At 39.5% G+C, this 25,161-nt stretch overlaps 1 protein-coding gene across 2 annotated transcripts in view; it reads left to right on the forward strand.

Moving 5' to 3' along the window:
• Positions 1-25,161, forward strand: part of ECT2L (epithelial cell transforming 2 like) — a 75,654-nt gene that overhangs the window by 12,984 nt on the left and 37,509 nt on the right. For both annotated transcript variants that reach the window (XM_059400827.1, XM_059400828.1), the window contains exons 4-8: positions 15,920-16,082; positions 19,194-19,446; positions 20,298-20,466; positions 21,207-21,345; positions 23,239-23,407. In XM_059400827.1, the coding sequence (XP_059256810.1) occupies positions 15,920-16,082; positions 19,194-19,446; positions 20,298-20,466; positions 21,207-21,345; positions 23,239-23,407 (893 nt within the window). The remainder of the gene's footprint in view (positions 1-15,919; positions 16,083-19,193; positions 19,447-20,297; positions 20,467-21,206; positions 21,346-23,238; positions 23,408-25,161) is intronic.

A 25,161-nucleotide genomic window follows, 5' to 3' on the forward strand; every position in this document is an offset into this window, starting at 1 on the left:
CCATTAGATGTTAACTCCGCATCTCCATCCCCAGCTCTGGGCAACCACTAATCTACTTTCTGTTTCTATAAATTTGCCTTTTCTGGACTTTTCAAATAAATGCAGTCTTAAAGCATGTGGTCTTTTGAGACTGGCTACTTTCATGTATTATAATCTTGTTAAATAACAAAAAGCAACCAAGTACACGTGAAGATCAAATTGGCCTTATTAAATGGTTCATGAGGGCTCCTGGGTGGCTCAGTCAGTTAAGCATCTGCGCTGGGCTCAGGTCATGATCCCAGGGTCCTGGGATCAAGTCCTACATTGGGCTCCCTGCTCAACAAGGAGTCTGCTTCTCTCTCTTCCTATGCCCCTCCCCTGGCTTGTGCTCTCTCTCCCTCTCTCAAAAAAAAAATAAATAAAACCTTTTAAAAATGTTCTCAAAGGGGCACTTGGATGGCTCAGTGGCTTAAAGCCTCTGCCTTCAGCTCAGGTCAGGATCCCAAAGTCCTGGGATCAAGCTCTGCATCGGGCTCTCTGCTCAGTGGGGAGCCTGCTTCCCCCTCTCCCTCTGCCTGTCTCTCTGCCTACTTGTGATCTCTGTCAAAGAAATAAATAAAATCTTTACCAAAAAATGTTCTCAATTATATAGAGGCTTCATCAAAAATATGAAATAAACATGTTATTAAATAAGCAAATGAATGGTTCACGAATCCAGCAACACCCCCTCTAGCAAGTAGAGCGGCACTCTGAGAGGTTATACAAAACAAAATGGAAGGAAGATTTTTTATGGATGGAGGATAGGGGGCAAGACAGTTATTAGCAAAAGAAAAGGATTGTTCCAAACAAGGGTGTTTGCTAGGGGAGAAGCAGCATGTCTTATCATGCAGATTACCTCATCTTTCCTTGGGGGATGGAGAAGACCCGGGTGATATGGAAAGAAACATGTTCCTGACTGACCGGTTAAAGCCCCATTTCTGGGGGAGGCTGAAACTGCATGCAATTAGATCTGGTATTAAGCCCAGTTTGGCAACTTGGTCTACGTGACACCATTTGGGGACTGTGGTTTCCTTTTTTTTTTTTTCCCAAAAAAAACCCAATGTTCTCAAGGTTCATCCATTTTGCAGCACATATCAATACTCCTTTCCATTTTATTGTTAAATGATCTGCCATGGTACACTATACCATAAAATATGGCTATACCATATTTTATTTATCCATTCCTAAGTAAATGGACATTTGGGTTGTTTCCACATTTTGGCTACTGTGAATAACGCTGCTCTGAACATTCGTGTGTCGGTTTTTCTATATGGATGTCTTTATTTAACTTTTCGATCTGTCGCTGGGTCAAATAGTGACCGTGCAATCAACTTTTAATTATCAAGCATTTCTTTTGAAACTTATTTATTCCTATAGTCCCTGCTCCCCCACCACTTAAAAAGCAAGAGAATACATGAGAGAATTCAGCATTACTTGAATGTCTGAAATCTTTCTGTGTAAGCTAGGCTGGATTTGTGCAATTTCTGAATATTTTTTTTTTTTTAAACCAGGCACTTACGGCTACAAAGCTTAACTAGAATATTGTGGTATTGGTTGGGACTGTGTTGTCACAGTTTTCTTTGAAAGTTTCTTCTTAATCTCCATGAGATGTATTCCAATATCTAAGATTTTTCTTTTCTGTCCTTATATTCCATATTGTTAGGATTTATTTTTTCAATTTATTATTATTATTGTTATTTTGGTGGGCAGCAAAGTGAGGTTTATTGAACACTAGTAAAGTTTATTGAATGATAAAAATGAGTACAAAGCTTTAAGATTTCTTAAATGGAGTTTTATGATATTTAAGACATTTTTCAAGGCTTCATCTTCTTATATCGTAGCTCGGGCAAGCTCTTCCTCACCTTGACTTTGATGGTCCCTTCCCTGGGAAGCCTTCCCTGAACGTCTTTCACTCCCAGCAATTTTTACAAACGTCTATCATGGCTTTTCCCCCAGCACATTATGCTTAAATGGCCACATGTCTAAATGATTCCACTGGTGTCATCTCCCTGTCACTTGGCCAGGCTGAATTTTCCTGACTCCCTAAAGGAAACTGGGCTGTTTGTGTGTCACTCCGAGAAACCCATGGGAAGTTTGCATCTCCTGGCCACACTGGTGGGACCGGTTTCAAATTGCCAGGGCTCCCCAGCAGGCAACGCCCCATACAAAGGCCTTTCATTCCAGGGCTGGAGCTGTTCAAACCTGTAGCTTTCCCTGGTGGGTCCCTGGGGCAACATTCATGCAACTGCAGTCCCAAGACACAGATGGATTGTCTGTGCAGGTGGTGGCATAGGGGGGAGTGAGATCACAAGCCGTGAAGGATCAGCTCTGGTCATTTGTCTCCATCAGAGCTGACTGGAAAAGGGGTAAGGCAGAAAAATCATCCAACTGATGTACATCTAAGAAAGACACCCCCCCCATTCCAATTCACTGCTCCTGGCCACTCTTCCCAAGCAGTCCCGGGGAAAGCTCAGGGGACGAGGTCTATCTCATCTGTGAACAGTGAGGAAATCTGGTGTATAAATGTCTCAGAGACAATGCACATTGGGGTATATTTTGAATATGGAGCAGCTTCATGTCGCTGAGTTCCTGAGCATTCCCCATTTGTAAGGGGAATATTTCTGGGTGAAGGCAGCGGCCGGCAGAGAGGCGTATTCAAACGTACACCGGGTTCCTAAACATCCAAGACGAGTCTGGAAATCTGGGTCATCCTGACTCTTCCCTCTCCTCAGCGCTGTCTTTTGGACATGCTCCTTTCCTTCCACACAGATCGGATGCTCACGGACAACCATCATTTGTCATGGGGACGGTTTATTGAGAGGTGGTTGAAGCAAAGAAGGAAAATCCTTGAGTCTGAAGGAAAAAGGAGAAACCCAAAAGCCCCGAGCTGTTTCACTGGGTGGGGATGGGGACAGAGGGCGAGAGGACGGTGGGAAGGTCACTGTCTTAGGCGAGGCCAAGCCTGTGCCCTTGTGATTCTCACTTCCCATTTTGTAAGCGGTACCATTCTCTACAGGGGTGGAGCCACACTTGATAATGTCTGACTTGTCTTTGCAACACTCTTTACATACCTTGTCTTTACATACCACCCCACATTATGTTATGTACAGAACTTGTTGATTTACTGTCTGCCTGCTCTACTAGACCCCTGCTCCATGAGGGCAAGAACTTTTTCTGGTGATTCTTTGTGTCCCTAACGCTGAAAGCCATAGCCAGTATGTAGTAGCCACCCAGTAAATGCATATTGGATGGACAATGTCTAAAATACTCCTAATATCAAGAATAACAAAAAAATCATCAGAAAAAAATTTTCATACGTAGCTCTCTGGGAGGAAGAAACTTTTCAAGATATTACTAGTTCCCGAATATGGGAGATCACTAATATATTGTTTCATTCAAGACTTTTTGTTAATTAATTGACTTGAGACTTCTATAAGAGAATTCCGAAAGGAATTATGCACAGTTACAATACCCAAGGATGGCGTGTCACACTGTCGTCTGTGCTAATGGCCCCTCTTGAAGTTGCTCACGGCACAACTTCCCAAATGCAGCAGCCCTGAGAATTAATACCACCAGCCATTTATAAAATACACGATATTTAGCTTCCACATCTACGAAGAATCCTTTTGGTTACTGAGACTTCTCTGCATAGGAGGAGTCAAATTCACAGACACATCATAGGAAAATGGAGAAAGTTTTAAGAAAACATTTGTCTCTGTTCTGTATTTAAGAATCTCTTCAGGAGATGTCCAGGAGTGTGGCGGGCAGAAGCAGAAGTAGAATGCCCTGAGTGTACCCCGAGTGGGTGTTGGTCATCTTTCCTCCTCCTCTCTCTGGGTATTACTTTTGGTGTCATGGTCAGAATGTTTTCAAGTGCAAATAATAGAAATGGAATTCAAACCAGCTTAAGAAGAAATGGGAATGTATTGACTTAAGATTTGTCTAACTTCAGGCCGGGCTAGATCCTTGGATTCAAACAATGCTCCCCGGGCTGGTGGGCTTGCCTGAGCCCCCCTCCCCACCCCGCCTTCTCTCAGCTCTGCATCCCCATGTCTGTTGCATAAAATTAAAAAGAGAAATGCAAGACCTTTACGGAGGAAATTATAAGTCTTTGTTAAGGGATCGTTAAAAACAACAACAAGGGCGCCTGGGGGGCTCAGTGAGTTAAAGCCTCTGCCTTCGGCTCAGGTCGTGATCCCAGGATCCTGGGATGGAGCCCCACATCGGGCTCTCTGCTCAGCAGGGAGCCTGCTTCCCTTCCTCTCTCTCTGCCTGCTTCTCTGCCTACTTGTGATCTCTGTCTGTCAAATAAATAAATAAAATCTTTAAACAACAACAACAACAACCCTGCATTGATAGATGTGCCATGTTTGAAGATGCCAATTCTTTCTAAATTAACCTCCAAGTTCAATTCAATCCTTTACAAATCCCCAAATAGGATATTTTTTATGGACCTTGGGAGACCAATTCTAAAGCTAATCCAGGAAAGAGAATGGATCGCGGTCCCTAAGGAAAGCACACATATAAAGAAAATAAGAGAAAGAGTGACAGTACCAGACACTAGAAGCACATTGACCTGTTTAAGAAGTCCGTGCAAGGGATGCCTGGGTGGCTCAGTGAGTTAAGCCTCTGCCTTCAGCTCAGGTCATGATCTCAGGGTCCTGGAATGGAGCCCCGCATTGGGCTTGATGCTCAGCAGGGAGCCTGCTTCCTCCCTCTCTGCTTTCTTCTCTGCTTACCTGTGATCTCTCTCTGTGTCAAATAAATAAAATCATAAAAGAAAGAAAGAAAGAAATCCATACAAGTCATACATTGAGGTTAAAGAAGAGCAAGGATGGAGCTAAACACGAGTTCTGCAGTAAGGGACAGGTGTCTGTGAAGGCTGGGTGGATCGGACACTTCGGCAGCTGCAGAGATCTCTCCTTTTCTCCTCAGTGTCTGCTTAGCCGGTGCACTGTTGATCACCCTCCTGCCCACACCATTTCCTGCTTCTTCCCCATAGTCCTGATGGGAGAGTTTCCCCCCAGGCTGTATGCGTCTCAGAGGTGGCTTGTCACTGCCCCGCCAAAGGTGACCAGGCTTGGACAGAATTAACGAGGATTCCACCCCCTTGGTGGTGTCTGGATTACGAAAGGGTGTGTGGATACTAAGTCTGCCCAAGGAGACATAGAGAGTGGCCACTAGAGAGCTTCTGGGAGAGTCTTCTTCACACTCAGAGGGACTTAAATTGGGGCTCGAGGAAGGGACGTGCCCTTTTCATCTAATGATTTCTATTCTGGGAGGTTCACTCCTCACAGTGGTCATTTGGAAATTACCTCAGGGGACAAAGCTAAGGGCAAGAGCCAACTACCAAGGAGGCAAAGTGAAAATATGGAAGATCCTTGGCCCCTGATTACCTCCCTGAGGGCTTGAATTCACTAACTCTGGAGCTGCCCTGATTTTTCCCTATTGCTTATGTGAAAGGAAGATAAATAGGTTTAAAATGGGTCTAGTGATACCTTCTCCGACCATATCAACTCTCCAGAATTTAGCTGTGAATCAGCTACATTTAGAAAAACAACATGCATTTAGCAGTCAACCGATGCTCTTCACGCGCAGGAGAGAGCCTGTCAGACTGTCATCCAGTGGCTCGGTATTCAATTAGCTCAGGGCCTCAAGGAGTTACACCTACTCCTAAGACCACCACACACACATTCAGTGCTTTGCACTTGACCTGGCCTAAGCATCAAGACCTGCTGCCCTGTGAGGTCAAATCCACTGCTGTTAAGAAGGGCTGGCCCATTAGGATCTTTCACAGTTTGTGAAACCACGGACTCTGAGCCCCACCTATGGAGATTTTAACTCAGCCCATGAGGATGGAGCTGGAAAAGTAGTTTTTCCTCCATTCCCCGAGTGATGTGGAACACGGCCAAGTGTAAGACACACTTGGCCTGGGTGACCTGAAGGCCCCAAGGCTTCTTCCACCTCTCAGTCCTGCTCTCAGAGGCAGGAGCACGGCATGAGCGCCCTGTGCCTTCTCTTCTCAATGAAACAGAATTACCTGTTAAGTGTCTGTAGATGCCTTTTCCATCTTTCTCTGGCGCTGATGCATAGTGGTCTTCAAATGCATCATTGTAAGTAACCCTAAGCTTAACATACATAATAAAGGGAAGGTTCCCTCTTGTATAACTGAAAAATCCAGAGTAGGTTTGGCTGAGGCTGAAGCTCAATTCAGAGGCTCAGTAATAAACCCAGCGACTTCATTCTTCCTGTTCTTCTGCTCTGCCTTTGGCAGTCATGGCTTCATCATTATGTTTCCTCAGTTGTGTACAGAAATAAAAATAATTTCTCTGTTGGAGCTTCACTGTGGTTGGACTAGTCTCCGTCCCTGCCCACTTCTGTCAGTTGTCGTGGCCAGGAGATTGACCCAGATTAATTGAATTAGCCTTGATCATATGCTGTTTCTGGAGCCCAGGATAGAGTCAGCCTCTATAGGACCATGTGGACCACCACGTAAGAAGTGAGGTTATTTTACCTAAAGAAGGGGAAGTAAGTAATGGGTCAACTCAGAAGAGTGCTGTCTGTTCATCCAGCGTTCAGCAAATGTTTGCTGAGTGCCTACCTTGTGCCAAGCCCAATTCTGTGTGCGTGGGATTCAACACCTGAGTGTAGAAGATTCCTGCCCTTTGACGTTTGTATTTCAGTGGAACAAATCTTATCCTAAAATAGGACAAGGGAGCATCCATGCCTCTCACTGGCTGTCTGACACTGGTGCCACAACGTGGCACCACCTTAAATATCTGGGAGTGTTTTCTGTGTCTCAGAAGTTGGAACAGTGAGATAGACTTGATACTAGCCTCCACACATGTCCATGCCCTCATTCCTGGAAACTGCAGATATTCCCTTACGGGGCCAAGGCCTTTTGCAGACGTGATCACAGATTTTGAGATGGGGACATTACCCTGCCTCACTGGGACTCAGCATAATCACAACGGTCCTTCTAAGGGATGTAAGAGGCAAGACAAAAGACAACGTGATGTCAGGAGCAGTGGGAGAGAAGGGGACACGGGACAATGTTCTGCTGGCTTTGAAGATGGAAGAAGGGGCCATAAGCCAAGAAAGGCAGGCAGTTTCTAGAGCCTGAAGGGGAGGAGCAGGCTGATTCTACTCTCCCAGCCTCCAGAGGGAGCCAGCCCTGCCTACACCTAGCCCATCATAACTGATTTCAGACTTACGATCTCCAGAACTCTGGAAAAATAAACGTATACTGCTTTGGGCCACTACAACGATGGTAATGGTTAAAATGAACAGAAATTTCATATAAGCAGTGAAATTCTATTTTTTATTTATTTACTTTTTCCATTCTGCATTCTGACTTACACGTATCTCTTTCGCCCCTGCCAAGTTAGAAGCACCATACCAGGTGCTGGGGACAGAGCAGTAAACAGAACAACCCCACGCCTTCTTTCATGCAGCATGTAGCCCAGTGGAAGAGAAAGACTATAAATAGTGAGTGAGCCCCCAAATGGATTGAGTGTGAGGGTCAGCAAGAACGGAAACTCAAAACCCGTGCTTAGATTATAGTACAGTGCACATGGAGTGTAAATGACGGGTTTCAGCAAAGGTTTAAAGAAGGCAGCAGGGAGGCAGAGCTGAGGGAGTGGTGGTGGCCGCCTCCTACAGGCAAGTGTTTGGGCAGCAGGAATGGTCAGCCTCTTGGGGAGGAGGGATTCTGTTAGTACCCCTAAAGTTTCACTATTGTTACCTTATATGGTCACCCATATTGTTGCAAAAATAGCTTTCCACTAGCCACATAACAGATCTACCACACTGGTTCCACACACACCGTCTTGTTCCTTCCCCGGCGCCATCTGGCTTCACTGGCCATAAGTTATACCGTATAGATCATATTTGAGAAGTCATACAGCACTTCTATAATAATGACAGGTCTGTGCGCATGCATTCTCCTTTATTTCCCACAGTCCAAGTAGGCTTAGCCAGCCCAACAGATGTCAGATAAAGAGCTACGATTGTGCTAAGAGACAGAGACAAAGTAAGGCAACCTCCGCCAGCCCAGGGGATGGGTTGCCGCCTTCCCTGAGGATCTGACATTTTGGCCGGAGTATGAAGGAAGCCAAGGAGGTCCGACAAGCAGAGACTTGGAGAATGGGTGAGCCTCCTGGCCGGGACGACACGTGTGGGAGCCTAGGGCCTTCTCTATCTGTTCAGTAATAACACCAGGCTTTTGTGGAGGCACTGGAAAATGAATAGGCAAAAAGAGGAAAATACCAATCACCCATAATCACACCCCCCAGATAGAACCTTCTGCTTTTTTTTATGCTTATGTGCATCCATGTAATTATGAATCAGAGCATATACATTATTTTAAAATCTTTTTAAAGACCCTCTTCAGTGGCCCTTCCTTGTTGCTTTCCCTACACCCAGCTTCGCTCTCTCTTTCACTGAAGACTTCAGCACCTGGTTCTCCACTCGCTTTATGCCCCAAACCTAGTCATTAGTCTGTGCAACGCTGGCATCCGTGTGGAAACCCGCCCACTTCAGGCCCCGGCCATGCCAGATGGTGTGCGTAAAGCCACCAGACAAGACCACGAGGGCCGCGCAGGCGACAAAAAGGCAGGGACCTCTGCCGACTCGGCTGACCCTCTCCAGGCCACCTCTGCAAGCTCTGCTCCCGGTCATTTCCCTCACCATGTGGGCAGCTTCTCTCTAGTTCTTATCATAAATTTAAGAGCCGAGAATTAGATTCAAGTTCTGTATTACTAAGCCTTGTTATTTTCGCAAAGTACACATTGTACATTCAGTAGCACACTGCAAAGCAGTGTCATGAATTATTTAAATGAAGCTATCCTTGTCACAATAAAGGAGCAAAGCACATTTTGTTCATTGTCTCCTTACATGTTTTTATTTCTCTTCACGGATCTCTTACTTTGTAACATTAACTAAAATGCAGTGAGCCACAATGTCGTTACTGCAAACTAGCCTAGTTCTGTTGCTTGGGGACTGATTTTTTTTTTTTTTTTAATGTGACTGAAGCATTTTCCTTCTTTCTTGCTTAAGAGTCATTATACTTGCATGTGTCCTTGCAGCAGTGCAGGCTGGTAACAAATATAAAACATGCATAATTGAAGTCCACTTTAAAAAATATTCTTGGAGGGGCTGGCTGGCTCAGTTGGTAGAGTCTGCTACTCTTGATCTTAAGGTTGTTGAGTTCAAGCCCCATGCCAGGTGTACAGATTGCTTAAAAATAGAATCTTTTAAAAATTAAATAAATAAAAAGTAATTCAGTTTTAGTTCTTCTCCTTTGCTTGGCTGGGAGGGAACAGTAGATGCTGCGGGCTGGGAATGGAAAACCAAGGTACTGAGACCCACCTTTGAAAAAGAGGCAGAAAACATTTTTGTTTTGCACCTTATTTGATGGATCTGTTTTATAATTCTAAATGAGAGCATATTGTCCTCCAAGGGCCAGTGAAAGGATTGTGAAGCCTGTCTGGGACACTGGGGAGTTAGGTCAGGGACCCACTGGGATTCACTGTTCTTGGTGTTGTCAATGCCTCATTCAGTTTGATTGTTAATCTATTAACAATGAGAGGATCCCCTTGTGATACTTTTGTCTGTGGCTACTATATGCTGCCAGTACAAACCCAACTCCGTAACTCCATTCTTTGCCCTCCTGCTAATACACACACACACACACACACACACACACACACACACACACTTTTCCCCTGACTGCATGCCAACAGGTTAATTTCATTTTTAAATTTTTTTCCAATGGATTCATTTTATTTTTTTATTTTTATTTAAATGTTATTAACATACAGTGCAATATTGGTTCCTAGAGCAGAAGTCAGTGATTCATCTCTTATTTACAACACCCAGTGCTCATCACAAGTGCCCTCTTCAATACCCATCTCCCATCTAGCCCATTCCCCAAACCTCCTTCCATCAACCCTCAGTTTGCTCTCTATCCTTAGGAGTCACTTATGGCTTGTTTCCCTCTCTTCTTTCTTTCCTTCTCCCCTTCCTGTTTTTCTTTCTTTCTTTTAAAAATTTTTTTAAATTTTTTATTTTAGAGAGTGGAAGTGGGGGAAGGACAGAGGAAAAGGGAAGGGGAGAGAGAAACTCAAGCAGACTCCATGCTGAGTGTGGAGCCCGATGTAGGGCTCAACCCCACTACCATGAGACCACGACCCAAGCGGAAACCAAGAGTCAGACACTTAAACAACTGTGCCACCAGGTATCCCTGTTTTCTTTCTTTAATGACACATGTGGGTGAGGTCAAACAAGTTCATTGTAAACCACTCTATTCTATCTCAGGTTGTGATAAAGGTGCATGGAGAGGGATCAAGAAAGAGCAGTGACCTAAAATAAAGTCAGGGGAGTAGAAAAACACAAAATAATAGGCAATCATTAAGCCTTGCAAAGGAAGCAGGTAGCCTTTTCTTTAAGAACAAAAAACAAAGCCAAAAAAGAAGAAAAGTTTATTTTGCAATAAATTTTAACTTGTAGAAAAATTGCAAAAATAGTACAATAATTCCTTATACTTTTCACTTGGATTCCTCAACTGTTCACACTTTACCATTTTGCCTTGTTATTCTGAGTCACATGAGAATATGCTGCAAACATGATGCCCCATTAACCTTAAGCATGTCAGTATGCATTTCCAGGAAAAATGAAGACATTCTGCTGAAAAATCAAAGTATATCCTCCAATATCAATAAATCAGCATTGGTACAATACTAGGGTCCAATCCACAGACTTCACCCGAGTATTCCTGACTAGTCCAACCGTGTCCTTTATAATCATCCTTCCCTTTTCAGTCCAGAATCCAATCCGGGGTCATCTATTGTATTTACTTTTCATGTCTCTATATCCACCTCAGTGTGGAGCAGTTCCTTAGTTTTTCCTTGTCTTTTATTACTTAACACTTTTGAAGAGTACAGACCTACTTGGTTGAATGAACTTCATTCAACTTCATTCTGGCTGATACTTCCTTAAGATTACATTCAGGGTTTGCCTTCTTGGCAGGAATTACACAGAAGGGACACTCAGCAGATCACACCAGGGGCATATGATGTCGATTTGTCCCATGGCTTGTGATGTTGACTTATCACTTGGTTAAGATGATTCATTATTAAGTACTGTGTTAATAATTAATAAGTAACTAAAAAGTCCTTGAGTGATTAATTTTAAATTAATTTAAAAGTATTAGAATCTATGCAAATACCCTGTTCCTCATCGTATTTTCACCCACCAATTTTAGTCTCCATTGATGACTCTCTTCTGACATAATTATTTACTGTGATAGCTGCCAAGTGCTCATTTTCTAACTTCTTAATTGCTTCTACATGTATTATTAATTGGTGTTCTGTTGCAAGCTCGAATTTTTCCTTCTCCCAAGATTTATGGATGAGGCCCCAGTTAGGCCAGCAGTTTGGGTAAATTAATGGTGAGGACTGTCTCTGGGTCTCCTGGGTGTTCAGCAGCTTGTTTATGAAGGTAACTAAGCTCATTTTTGTTCCTAATTGGAGGTATCATTTTCACTTCACTTTGGAACTTTCTGGGCTTGACCCACCCTGTGGGAATTTAGTTTATGCATTTAGAGGTCAGAGAAAGTCAGAGAAGACACACTGCAGAACGAGAGCTATTCAGAGATAGGACTTTTCTTTCAATGAGTTTATCTGTGTCCATTACAAGCTGGTACCAGGGCAGCAGTGGCCAATGAGCCATGAGAAATAATTTTGGAGTACCAATGGCTTGAGATAAAGGAGTTCTGCTAAACCCTTATTGCCAATGTTTCCAATTAGCTGTGAGATTGACCACAATCATCTACAATGTTACTGAGTTTGGAGGAGATTAGTGGTTCCAGGGAAGAGTCTGATTTACCAACACGGGATTACTTCCAAACTTTTTTGTTCCAGTGATTCTTATTCAAATATGATGACTTATTTGGTGGTTTGGGACTATAACCAATGTTTATTGCCAGTATCTAAAGAGGGCAATCAGGTATTATCTCTTTTTTTGTAGTTGGTGACTACAGGGTCAGCAGTGCCTCCTTTGTGGGCCATAAAATGTCTCTTTGGTCTAAGGCCTATATAGCCTTGAATATGATCATTTTGCTGGAGCCTTAGATTTTCTGTACATTCAAGATCCATTTGTGGTTAGGTGGCATGCGTGGAGGAATGTAAGAAGTTTTCTTAATGGGGGTGCCTCGGTGGCTCAGTCAGTTAAGTGTCTGTCTTCGGCTCAGGTTGTGATCCCAAGGTGCTAGGATCGAGTCCTGCCTCAGGCTCCTCGCTTAGTGTGGAACCTGCTTCTCCCACAACCCTTCCTCCCAGCTCATGCTCTCTCTCAAATAAATAAATAAAATCTTTAAAATTAAATTAAATTAAATAATAAAATATTAATATTATATAGTAATATATGATAGTATATAGTAATATTAATAATAATAAAATAGATTTAACTTAAATAAAATAAAATCTTTTTAAAAAAGAAGCCTTCTCGGGGCACCTGAGTGGGTGGGTTAAAGCCTCTGCCTTCAGTGGGTTAAAACCTCTGCCTTCAGCTCAGGTCCTGATCCCAGGGTCCTGGGCTGGAGCCCTGCATTGGGCTCTGTGCTCGGCGGGAAGCCTGCTTCTCTCTCTCTGCCTGCCTCTCTGCTTACTTGTGATCTCTGTCTGTCAAATAAATAAATAAAATCTTTAAAAAAAAAAAAAAGATGTTTTCTCAATGGATGCCATATTTTTAAGAAGTTTTTAAAATAGATATCATAGCAAGGCTGCAGTGGCTCAGTCAGTTGAGCAGCTGAGCAACCAACCCGTGGTATCAGCTCAGGTCATGATCTTAGGTAGGTGAGATGGGGCTCCAGGTCAGGTTCTGTGCTCAGCAGGAAGTATGCTTCCGCTCTCCCTCTTCCCCTCTCCCCATGTGAACATGCTCTCTCCCTCCCTCTCTTGAAATCAATCAATCAATCAATCCTTAAAAAAAGTTAAAGTAGTATCACATTAGGACATTATTGTTGAATTTGTTTAAGCATGTTGATGATTATAGCATACGTTTTTAAAAAAAAATGCTCTTGCTGTTTACTGAGGCACACTGAAATACCAAAGAAGAAATCACAAGGGAAATTAGAATACTTCACATTGAATGATAATGAAAATACACCCCATCTAAGTGGGTGGAATGAATACAGTGATACCATGTCTTAGATTTGCTTTAAAATAAAATGGGAGTGAAGGAGGAGGAGGGAGAAGAAGAGGAGAAGATGATACAGCAGGAACCAGACTGGCTGCAAGATGACAGTTATTAAAATTGATTAATGCATCTCATAATTGTACTACAAATATTAAAGTGAAATAAAGATATTTTCAGATAAAAAAGCAAACTGATAAAATTTGTTGCCTGAAGATGTGCGTTGAAGAAATGCCAAAAGAAATTCTTCAGGCTAAGGAAATTGATACCAGATGGAAACTTGATTTCCAAGGAAATGGTAATGTGTGGAAAAACATAAAATTTTCAAGTTATTTTAAAGATATATGACTGTGTAAAGCAAAACCAGTGTATTATAGGGCTTATAACATAAGTAGGGGCAGTATTCTGACAAAAGCATAACGGATAGCAAGAACTATACCATTGCACTGTTCTTTAAGTTTATCTGAATATTCATTTGAAAGAGACTATGAAATGCTAAGGATGCATACTGCACTTCCTAGCAACAACTTACTTGCATAATACAAGATGAATGCTTAAAAGCCAACAAACGAATTGAAATGGAGTACAAAAATTCATTATCTCAAACCAAGGCAGGAAAGGAGGAATAAATTTTCATAAAACAAATGGGAAAACAAAAACAAAGAACAAAATCAAGACCTGGACTTAACCGTATCAATAATTATATTCAATATAAGTGGACTAAACCCTCAAACAAAAGACAGTGGTGGCCAAATGAGCTTTAAAAAAATAAATAAATAAAACAAAAAAACAAAAAGCAAGATCCAACTGTATACTTACCACAAAGGATACACTTTAAATACAGAGACGTCCACTGGTTGAAAGTAAAAGGATAGGAGAAGATATACTAACAAATACTGAGCATATAAAAGTAGGATGGCGATATTAATATCAGACAAAATGGATTTCAAGACAAGGAATATTCACAGAAAGATAGAGAAGGACATTTTATAAAAAGAAAAGGATCAATTCACCAAGAAGTCATAACAATTATAAATATGTATGGACCAAATAATAGAGTTTCAAATTACATGAAACAAAACTGACTGAATTATAATAGAACAATTAAACAAAAATAATCTGGGAGAATATAGAACTGAGCAAACTTTCAACCACCTTGACCTAATATTCATAGAAAACTAAACCCAACAACTTCCAAACATGTTTTTTATGATCAAAATAACTTTCACTAAGATACAGAATTTCCTAGTTCAAAAAATAAGACTCAGTACATTTCAAAACTATTAAAATCTAATTAAGTATATTTTTAAACAATAATTCGATAAAATTTGAGGTTAAAAAATATAAAAATATCAAGAAAATCCCAAATATTTGGAAATTAACTCATTTATAAGTAACCTGTGGCTGAAGAAGAAATCATGAGGGAAATTTGAATATTTCAAATTGATTGAAAATGAAAATACAACACATCTAAATGGGTAAGATGTAGCTAAAGCACAGCTTAGAGGAAAATATATTATTTAATTTCTTATATTAGAAAAGGAAAAAGGGGCTTTCTAAATTTCCACCTTAAATAACTAGATTAAAAAAAAAAAAAAAACTAGAAAAAATAGCAAATCACATCCAAACTAAGTAGAAGGAAAAAAATAATGAAGAATAGAAACCAATAAAATAGAAAATGAATAGAGAACATCTATGAAAACAAAAGCTGGGTTTTAAATAGTAGTAGAATTGATAAACTCTTAGCAAGAATAACCAAGCTAAAAGAGAAAACACAAATTGCCAATATCAGGAATGAAAAAGAAAATATTGCTCTAGATATCATAAAGATGATAAAGATAACGGAAAACTTTCACAAGTTTATACTAATAAGTTCAACAATTTAAATGGTTGTTTTGTAGATTCCGGAGTTGTTCTTAATCCTTGTTTTGTAGATTCCACATACATGAATTGAGCTAGTTTTACTGCTTCCTTTCCAATATGTATATTTTTTACTTTTTTTTCTGCTTTGTTGAAATGGCTAAGACCTCCTGTACCTGTTAATTGAGTGGTGAGAATGAACATTCTTGCTTTGTTCCTGATGTTAGGGGGAAGGAATTAATATTTCACCACTAAGTGTGATGTGGTCACTATATAGATTTTTATTCTAATTGCACCAGGAATTCACAGGGTTTTACTTGCATAAGTGATGCTATCTAATTTACATTTTTTAAAATACCACTTGGGCTACTGTGTAGAAATGGACCCTGGGAAGAAGAGAAGCAGGGAGCCAGGAGGGACTGTTACAGTTGTGCAGAATGGAGGGGGATGTGTTTTGAACTAGACTGACAGCAATGGGTGTGGAGAGAGGTGGCTGGGTTTGGATATAGGTATTTGTAGAGCTGACAGGACTTGCTGATTTATTGAATTTGGAGTTAAAAGAAAAAAAGAAAATCCACATTTACAGCTTAAATGTACTTCAGATTTTTTCTCTGGATTTTAGATATTTTTATTATTCATTTCCTCTTTAGAATGGATCAGTGAAAGTAGATATAGTGTTTTAAAAAATCTAGCCCTATGTTATTTAGGATTTCATATATATATATATATATATATATATATATATTTAGAGGTTTCTAGAAAGAACAAGGACCAATACTTATACTGGAATTTTGATCGGTTTTAGACACTAGTGTTCTGAACTACATTTCTGTATCTTTCTTTTTAGGTTTGTCCAAGACTGGTTTTCAGAAAGGACGCAAGTGGCCAAAGTGGATTTCTCTACAGTGTTACCACGCTTCATTTCTCTCTATATCTTTTCCTTTCTGAATCCGAAAGAGCTGTGTGTAGCTGCGCAAGTCAGCTGGCCCTGGAAGTTTTTAACTGAACAGGTTTACTACTTGTCAATTCTCTGTAATAGGGCCCAAATACCACTATATTCTGTCATTTGGCAGTTGAGGTACCTTCCTTCCCTGAAGATAGTAACAGAGGGTATTTGAAACGTAATTAACTTACCCTTCAGAGAAAAAAATGGGGATAAGTTAAATACAAGAATTTATTTTGTAAGTAAGGGGATATACACTATTCTAATAATTCTGTGTAATTTTAATAATCTCATATTACTCAATGTAGTTATCTAGAAAATGTTTTATCTTGACTAAAGATGTCCACTTTTTTCATGAGATATTAGGTAAGCTATGGTTATTATATTATTTTGCCTGTGATAACTCACCCTGAAAATTGTTATTGCACCACAGTGTTCTTTGATCGCTCTTTGGCTAACATCTGTTGAAGAGATTTTCAACATCCTTTGCCATTAATTCTGCCTCTGCTCTATGTGTCTCATTTCTTTTTAAAGATTTAATAAAATGTCATGGCAGACATACTTTGAGGACACGTCAATAATTTACCTCTTTAACGTGAGCAGACTTCCCAGAGTGGGCTTGCGTTGAGCTACTGAGCTCAGACAATACTTAGCTCTCTATGGAGAGGCCACGCGCAAACCGTGAGCCCTAGATTTACAGCATTTAAAGACCTGGGCGAGGTGTTTGCACTGATTTTTCCTTTCAACCTATGTACTTATCTTTAAGGAATAGGTCTTGTAAACAGAATATAGTTGTTGGTGCTTGTTATCTAACATTTGGCAATCTTTGGCTTTTAGCTAGGGTAATTTCTTATTTACATGTGTGTACATACGGATCTATTTAAGCTTCAGTCTGCCATTTTACTATGTTATTTTTGTTTGTTCCAGTTATTTTATTGGCTTTTTAAAAAATTGTCTTTTAGAGTACATAAATGTTTTTTAAGTTGTTAATTATAAATTATCTAGCAGTTCTCTCATGGCTATATTAGGATTACGGCACTCATCCTAGGGCCTTTTTTTTAACTGCTTCTGAGATAATGCAAAGAGCTTAGGACCCTTTAACTCTCTCTATTCCCCTTCAGTCCCCTTCCCACCCAGTTTCAATACTGTTGTCAAATATTTTAATTTTATATACACATAGAATACATTTAAATTTATATATGTATATTTATTTACACACACATCACGACTATTACTTGATATAGTCGATATTTACTTATAAGTAACCACATATTTACTTCTTCTGTTGTCACACATATCTTCCTGCATCTCTGAGTTTCCATCTGGGATCATTTTCCGTTTGAATTTTCTTCAATATTCCTTGTAGTGCAACTTGCTGCTGACAAATTCTCTTATTTTTGTCTGAAAATATCTTGTTTTACTTTCGTATTTGAAGAATATTTTCACAGGGAATTTCAATGCTAGGTTGGCAGTTAATTTTGTAGAACTTTGAAATTTTTCTATTGTTTTCTGTCTTCCATAAACCTTTTTTTTTTTTTTTTTGAGAAGTGGGGAGTCTTATTGTTGTTCCTTTAATGGCAATATTTTTATTTTCTCTAGCTGCTTTTAGGGTTTGGTTTTTTTTCTCTGTCTTGTCTTTTGTTTTCCACAATTTTATTATGATGTACCCAGAAGTGTGTGTGTGTGTGTGTGTGTGTGTGCCTTCCACTTTATGTTTTTTGGTGATTTTTGAATCTGAGATTTAATGCCCATCAGTTTTGATAAATTCTCACACAGCATCTCCATATATATATATTCTTTCTGCCCTATTTTTGCTCTTTTTCTTGTGGGATTCCAATACTTACATGGTAGACTGATTTACCATCTCCCACAAGTTTCATGTTGTTTTTTGTGTCTTTTCCATCTTTTTGGCCTTCAGTGTTTCTACCTGGGTTTTACTTCTAGCTTTTTGTTTACTAATTATCTCTTTAGCTGGATTCTAATTTGCTTTTAAACTGGTCCATTGAGTTTTAAATTTCAGTTATTATATTTTTCAGTTCTACAATGTTGACTTGATTATTTTTGCCACAATTCTCACCTAGCCATTTAACTTCTTAGACGTATTAATTATAGAACTGTTTATTTTTTTTAAGTTCCTGCCTAACAATTACAACGTATAGTTCTCTTAAGGGTCTCTCTCTACTTAATAAAAGATAATAAATGACAAAAGGAGAAATAAACAACTGTTATCCTTTTGTGTGGCTGGTATTGGATACTAGATATTAGATATAAAATATCGATACAATAATTTGAGCCTTGGCTTGATGTTCTCTTCCTCCTGAGAGAATTTGGTTTTTGCTCCTGGCATTTGGTTAGGGCTAGGAATAGATCACTTAAATCCAGTCAGAAAAAGAGATATTTTAAAACTAGTTTCAGTCTTTGTGAGAGGTGGTGTAATTCCTTACCCTTGCTGATAACCATCTCAACTGAAAGCCTGGTGGCTTTTCCCCTTAGTGGGTCCTGAATTTAAATTTGTTTCCTTTCTTCTTTGTGAGAATGCCAAAAATACTTTTTAGGTTCCATGTCATTCAGCCATAATTTTCTACTCTTCTTCTCAGCCTGAGCTTTACTTTGGAACTGTCAAATGCCTTGAAATGTCAAATGCCAGGGATCAGGCTTACCTCTTTAGTTTCCCTTCTCTCTGGGGTCATGTTCACAGGAGCCCTTATTGCACTGGTAGCTCTACAGGCCTAAGTAATTGTTTTATGGTATTTTGTCTAGATGCTTAATTCAACTAAACCACATGAAATTTGCTGTTTCCACTTATCAAAGCTGGTTGTGTATTGGCAATATCATATGGTCCAACCGAAGGTGTTTCCAGGGGGAGGTCTGGTCTGAAACAAACTGATTTTTTACTACTATTTTCTACTACTAGGGTTAACCAAATGCTGTGGGACCAGGTGCAAAAGATGACTAATACGTTTATTCATATATAACATATATTGTGATCAAAGACTATTCTTGTATGGAGTAAGGTATGCTTCTTTTTTGTTTGTGTCCAATTTAGATGACAAGTCAGCCACACGAGAAATCCCAATGTAAAGAAAAATTATCTGCATAGCTGGAAACATTATTACGAGGAAACGGTCCTTAAAAATTTCTTGCAATTTATATTTCTCCTTTTTTTATTTTTTTGTAGGACTGCTTATGGATGCCCAAATGCATTAGGTTTGGGTGGTTTCTGCCCTATACGCCAACGGATAATGAGTATGGTGCTTGGAAGCGTCATTACATTGCGTGTGTGTCGAGCTTAGATTGGCTAATACCTAGGGAAGCCTCTGCTGTCTATGGGACCCTGAATGAGCCCAAAACAGAAGATGAGGAGCTGCTGGAGAGACAAAGAGAAAAGTGCTTAAGAAAAATAATCTGGGAGAAAATTGCACTACGTAAGAGTAAGTAGAATTTTAAAATGATATCTTACCCAACTATTGTAGAAACAAATGGATTTACGTACAGATTCCCAACTGGAGGATAGCTAAGTCTTCCTGGAAGAGCATGTAGGTGGCGTTCTCTAAAGCAAGCTCTTCCCCTCCCCACCCCCTCCCCGTATATTTCAAGTTCATGAGTAAGAAAAAGATTTCAGATGAGATACAGAAAGTCCAATATCGGTGCCTCCATATTCCTCTGGTTACAATCAGGTTTATGAGATGAAAACAACAGCAACAAGGAGAGGGAACAAGGAACGTAGGCAAAAACAAGGAAATAGGTGCAGGAGAGAAGAATTGAGATTAGCAACAGAGGGGAGAAGTGAAAGTGGGATTGGAAGCAGGAAGAACAGCATTAAAAGAAGAAAAGTAGGAAGGCAAGAAGAGTAGGAGCCTCTCTCAGTGAAGCCTTCTGATTTGCACAGTGCACAACAGAAAAACAAAAGTGACTGGAGTCCTGCCATCTTTTTTTCACTGACTCACCCTCTGTGAGATCATAACAAACAGGAGATTACTTGAAGCCAAGAAGAAGGGCAGAAATGGATGTGAAACCTGTAAATCTATTAACTGCTTTCCACAAGAAAAGAGGTGTTCATTCTCTGAGCTTTGTTTCTTGACCTGACAGGACTAGTAACTTGGAGCCACAACTTGGAGCCGAGAGGATAAGAAATCCAAATAGAGTCTGTAAAAAGGGCTATAATTATTGCCATTTGGAATAGTGCCCTGGTACAGCTTTATTTTTGATGCCTTTATCTATGTAAACTTGGCGGAGAGAAGCATGAAGTAAACTACAGAGGCCGCTGCTGTTTGTTTTTCAGAGGAGTTATTCAAAGTTCGACCCCCTTGGGTGAGCGGAACATGCTGCTCTAGATTGTTAAAATCCAAATGCCAGCCACGACTCTCCCAGGCTCTGAGGGATCGAGTGGGATTACATGAAGCTTTGGAGAAACAGCTAATTTTGGCATCCTTACAAGCTTTGCCCAAGCGGTAAGCAAACCTCCATCTCCTGAAGGCTCAAGACCATCCCATGATACCAAGAATTCATTCTAGGATAATTTAGCTAACTCGCAGGGAGCTTGTATAATCATCTGGCTCCTATCCTATGAGATAGCAAAAGAAATAACTCTTTAATCTTCAAAAGCAGTGGTCTTTGACATGTTTTCCGAGGGAAATCTGTAACATTCAAATTTTATATTTCAAATATTCTTGGCCCTGCAAAAAGGCAGTGATGTAGTACATTTTCTGTGCAATTTATTGAGCAAAAGTAATATTTTTGTTTTCAGAATTGATTTTCCTGGAGTAAGTGTATCCAAATGGGAATCTGGGACTAAGGGTAAGAGAATGGAGACATTATTTAGAAAGCTGGGAGAACCAGATGATCTAGGAAATTTTTAAATCTCTCAGCTGTTCTTTTAAAATGTCATTTTGAACCCCTCAGTATGTCAGTACATTCATTTTAAGTGCCCAACAAAGCTAAATAAGTTCCAGGAGACCTTTCCAGTATCCCATGAATGGAGGAAGAGAGGCCCAGAAGCCAGCTCTGGCCCCACCCCACCCAGGAGCCCCATTTGCTGTTGTTCCCCAAAACTGCAGGGAGCAACTGAGTTCTGAAAGGCCATGTGCCTTGTTCAGTATAACTGATGCCCAGACAACACTTTGGTGCTCAGTTATCAAAATCCAGTTGATAGGAAATTTACATTTCACTTATTCCCTTCTTTTCCCTACAGAAGCAATGTTTCTGGAAGCCATTCCTACCCTTCATTATTGAAGAAGACTTGGCGTGGAGTTCAGAAAAATGATGACAGCTCTTCATATGCTTCCCAGCCCCACTTCTTACTAATATCATCTCGAATTCCTGCATTTGAGGTAAGAGTGTGTTAGGAGGCCTGCCCTCTTCTGAATCGGGTGTTTTGTTTTGTTTTGTTTTTCATTTAGATGAGAGGATGTGTAACAATCTTTTGGCCTCCATATGTATGAAAATGATTCCTCTTCTAAAAGGAAAATGGTGTAAGTGGAAATTTACAGACCCAGAGCACTTTTAAAAATCAGAAGCAATAAAGATAATCATAAATCAAAATTACTTTAAAAAAAAAGCATTAAAGGGGCGCCTGGGTGGCTCAGTGGGTTAAAGCCTCTGCCTTCGGCTCAGGTCATGATCCTGGGATCCTGGGATCAAGCCCCACATTGGGTTCTCTGCTCAGCAGGGAGCCTGCTTCCTCCTCTCTCTCTGCCTGCCTCTCTGCCTACTTGTGATCTCTGTCTGTCAAATAAATAAATAAAATCTTTTTAATAGATAGATAGATAAATAAATAAATAAATAAAGCATTAAAGGCCAAAACTACCTTGCATTTAGTTAAGTATCTGGTGAATTCTTATTGAACTGAATTTGTTGCACTTATCCCAAAAAAGAGCAAGGTGATTAAGGATTATTTTAAAACCTCTTTGCAATGCCCAAGGAACGAAATACTATCATATAACCATGATTTCTCACAAGAAAAAGTCAGAAATCCTATTTTGTGGTCTATTCAGGGAGGTGCCATTAAATTATGTTCTTTTTATAATGAAGTTATATATTTTAATTTGAATATAAGTAATAAAAATAAAGGAAGCACAATGAAGACATAGAAGCATGTATTTTTTAGATACGTGAGTATGTGTATATGCATATATGACACCATGGATATACCACACACATGTGTGTCTATGACATGCACATATATGTGTGTATATATGACACACAAAAAGGGACATTGTAAGGGATGACATTCCTTAGGTTCCATTCATTGGCCTACTTAGGAAGTTTTTAAAAAATTCCTCCTTGTAACAAAATGGTTGCTTTCAATATACAAAATCAGTCTTCTTTCTGGGCATCTAGAAATTGACTCAGATCATTTATAACTAGCCAGCTCCGTGGATCCATATGAAAGCAAGATCAGACTTTTGATCTCCATGTGGGCCCCAAATAGTTTCCTAATGTTTAATAATGGGCATCAGGCTGGGCACAAAGGATAACTAGTGACAGAGCATTGGTGAAAAATCTAGTTCAAAGTAAGTTCATTCTTCTATTTGTCTTCTTTACGTAAGTCTATGCCATGATTACTTTTTTTTATTATGAATGTGTTGGGTGCTTAGGCAAAAATCAGGACATAACCAGGTGGTAGTCCTCTGCTCAATTTGAACTGTGACCTTCAGGAAGTTACATGAGGTTTGGGAGAAAAAAAATAAAAGACAATTGACTTTAATGACTTTCCAAACTATCTCCTGCTAATGAATTAACATTACCATAATGAAAAGTTTATTTGGTTGCTGAGTTCAAAGCATAGTGGTTTTCGTATTTATTTAAATGGAAAATATTTAATCAATATTGATAATTCAGAAATTCATGATTAAGAGGAAAACTTTAAATCTATTTTAAACATCCATTGCAAAATCATATTATCTCAATTTGATTATTTTTTAAAGAGCTGCTTCAATGTCTCTTCATGAGTATGTACAATAAAAAGGCTGGAAGAAAATAATTTAACTTGTTATAATATTTATCTCTGAGGTCTGGAGTTACAAGTTTACTTAATTTTCTTCTCATAATTAAAAAAGAAATAAAATCATTGAAAAAGAAACCAAGAAATGATAAAGCTTATCTTCCTCTTTCTATAATTTCTGGGAAAAAAGGTGTTTAAAAATCACAACAGATTACATACCCATTGTATTTATTTTATGAATAAATATTCTAAAATAATGGGCTTTGGTTTCATTTTCTAGATGGTGGTGGACAGCATTAAGGCAGGTATCATTTTTGTGGTGTACGAACATAGTGGCTTAACCTTGGAGAGCCTGCTTTATCTCATAGAAAAAGCTTTGGACGGGCAGAAGGTACAGAGTATGGGGATATTTAGTGATGGAGACAGCAGAGAAATCAATTTACTCCAAGGTAAGCCTGGAGATTGAAAGCAACAACCAACTTTGCACGAATATGGTGTTTGTCTACATGTATGACCTTCAGAACACTATTTATCTTTCAATTTGCTAACAGAGTTGATATCCCAGCTCAGAGCAGTCATATAGGAGTTCCCTCTTATTCAAGGGAGGGTCAGCCCTTTTGTTCTATTCAGGCCTCCAATGGATTGGGTGAGACCCACCCATACTGGGAAGAGTAATCTGCTTTACTTACTGTCTAGTCAAACATTAACCTTATTCCCAAACACTCTCACAGACACATCCAAAATTCTGTTTGTCCAAATATCTGAGCACCCCCATGGCCCAGTCAAGATGACATGTAAAATTAAGCCTCACACCATTAAATAAGAACTTCCTTTTTTCCCTCTTATTCCCACCCCTAAGAACTACCATTCTACTTTCTGTTCCTATGAATTTGACTACTTTACATACCTTACATAAGTGAAACATACAGTATTTCACTTTGTGATTGGCTTATTTTACTTAACATAATGTCATCAAGTGTCATCCATGTTGTGGCTTAAGACAGGATTTCCTTCACTTTTTAAGGCTGAATAATATTCCATTGTATGTATAGACCACATTTTGTTTATCCTTTCATTTGCTGATGGCCGTTTAGCTTGACTATCGAGAATAGCACTATTATGAACACCGAGTGTGCAGACAGTTCTTTGAGATTCTACTTTAAATTGCTTTGGATATAATATCCATACATGGGATTGCAGAGTTATATGGTAATTATATTTTTAATTTTTTGAGGAACCTCCATACTATTTTCCATGTGGCTACATCATTTTCCACTCCCACCAATAGTCCACAAGGGCTCCAATTTCTTCACATCCTCACCAACATTTGTTATATTCTGTGTTTTTATTTGTTTTTAGTTGACAGTAACTATCTTGATGGGTTTAAGGTGATATTCATTATGGCTTTAATTTGCATTTGTCTACTGATTAGTGATGTTGAGCATTTTTTCATAGGCATATTGGCTATTTGTATGTCTTCTTTATCTACATCTATTGAAGTCCTTTGCCCATTTTCTGATGGGTTTATTTGATATTCTCCATTGAGTTTAGACATACTTTATATATAGTCTAGATATTAATCCTATCAGATGTTTGCAAATATTTTGTCCGTTCTGTATGTTGCCTTTTACTCTGTTTATTATGTTCTTTGGTGCACAAAAGCTTTAAGTTTGATGAAAGTGTAATAATTTTAATAGCAGCAAACCCCAAGATCTATAAGTTGGTGTACACAAACAGCATTTATTATATTTCCAAATGGCTTATCCCACAAAGAAAAGGATTGGCTGATACCATTAACTCTTTAAGGATCATCTTTTAAAAATGTCAATGGTTATGCTTCTCAGAAGGAAGGAGATGATGACTGTTTTAGAATTAAATTTTCAGCTTCTACTCTTCTTTATACTATAACTTACATCTTTCCTTGTTATACCTAAGATAGAATGGTTTTAAGGTTTACTAGCATGAAATCTTCCATCTTTGTGAGAGGAGGGGAGAAAGGGAATAAGATGGTCAAGGATCCAGCTGGCGGGGACCCCCTAAAATGGCACAGTGTATATACCTCAATCACCCATCAAATATTGTCTCTGTGGCTACATTATCCAATGATCTGTCCCAGCTGCTAACTCAGGAAACGAGCAGGGAAGCCTGGTGCCTTGCCGGGGCCAACTGCTCCATCTGGGGGAATCCCCAGAGGGCTGTATGA

This window comes from Mustela nigripes, chromosome 5, assembly GCF_022355385.1.
Source record: "Mustela nigripes isolate SB6536 chromosome 5, MUSNIG.SB6536, whole genome shotgun sequence".
Lineage (NCBI taxonomy): Eukaryota > Metazoa > Chordata > Mammalia > Carnivora > Mustelidae > Mustela > Mustela nigripes.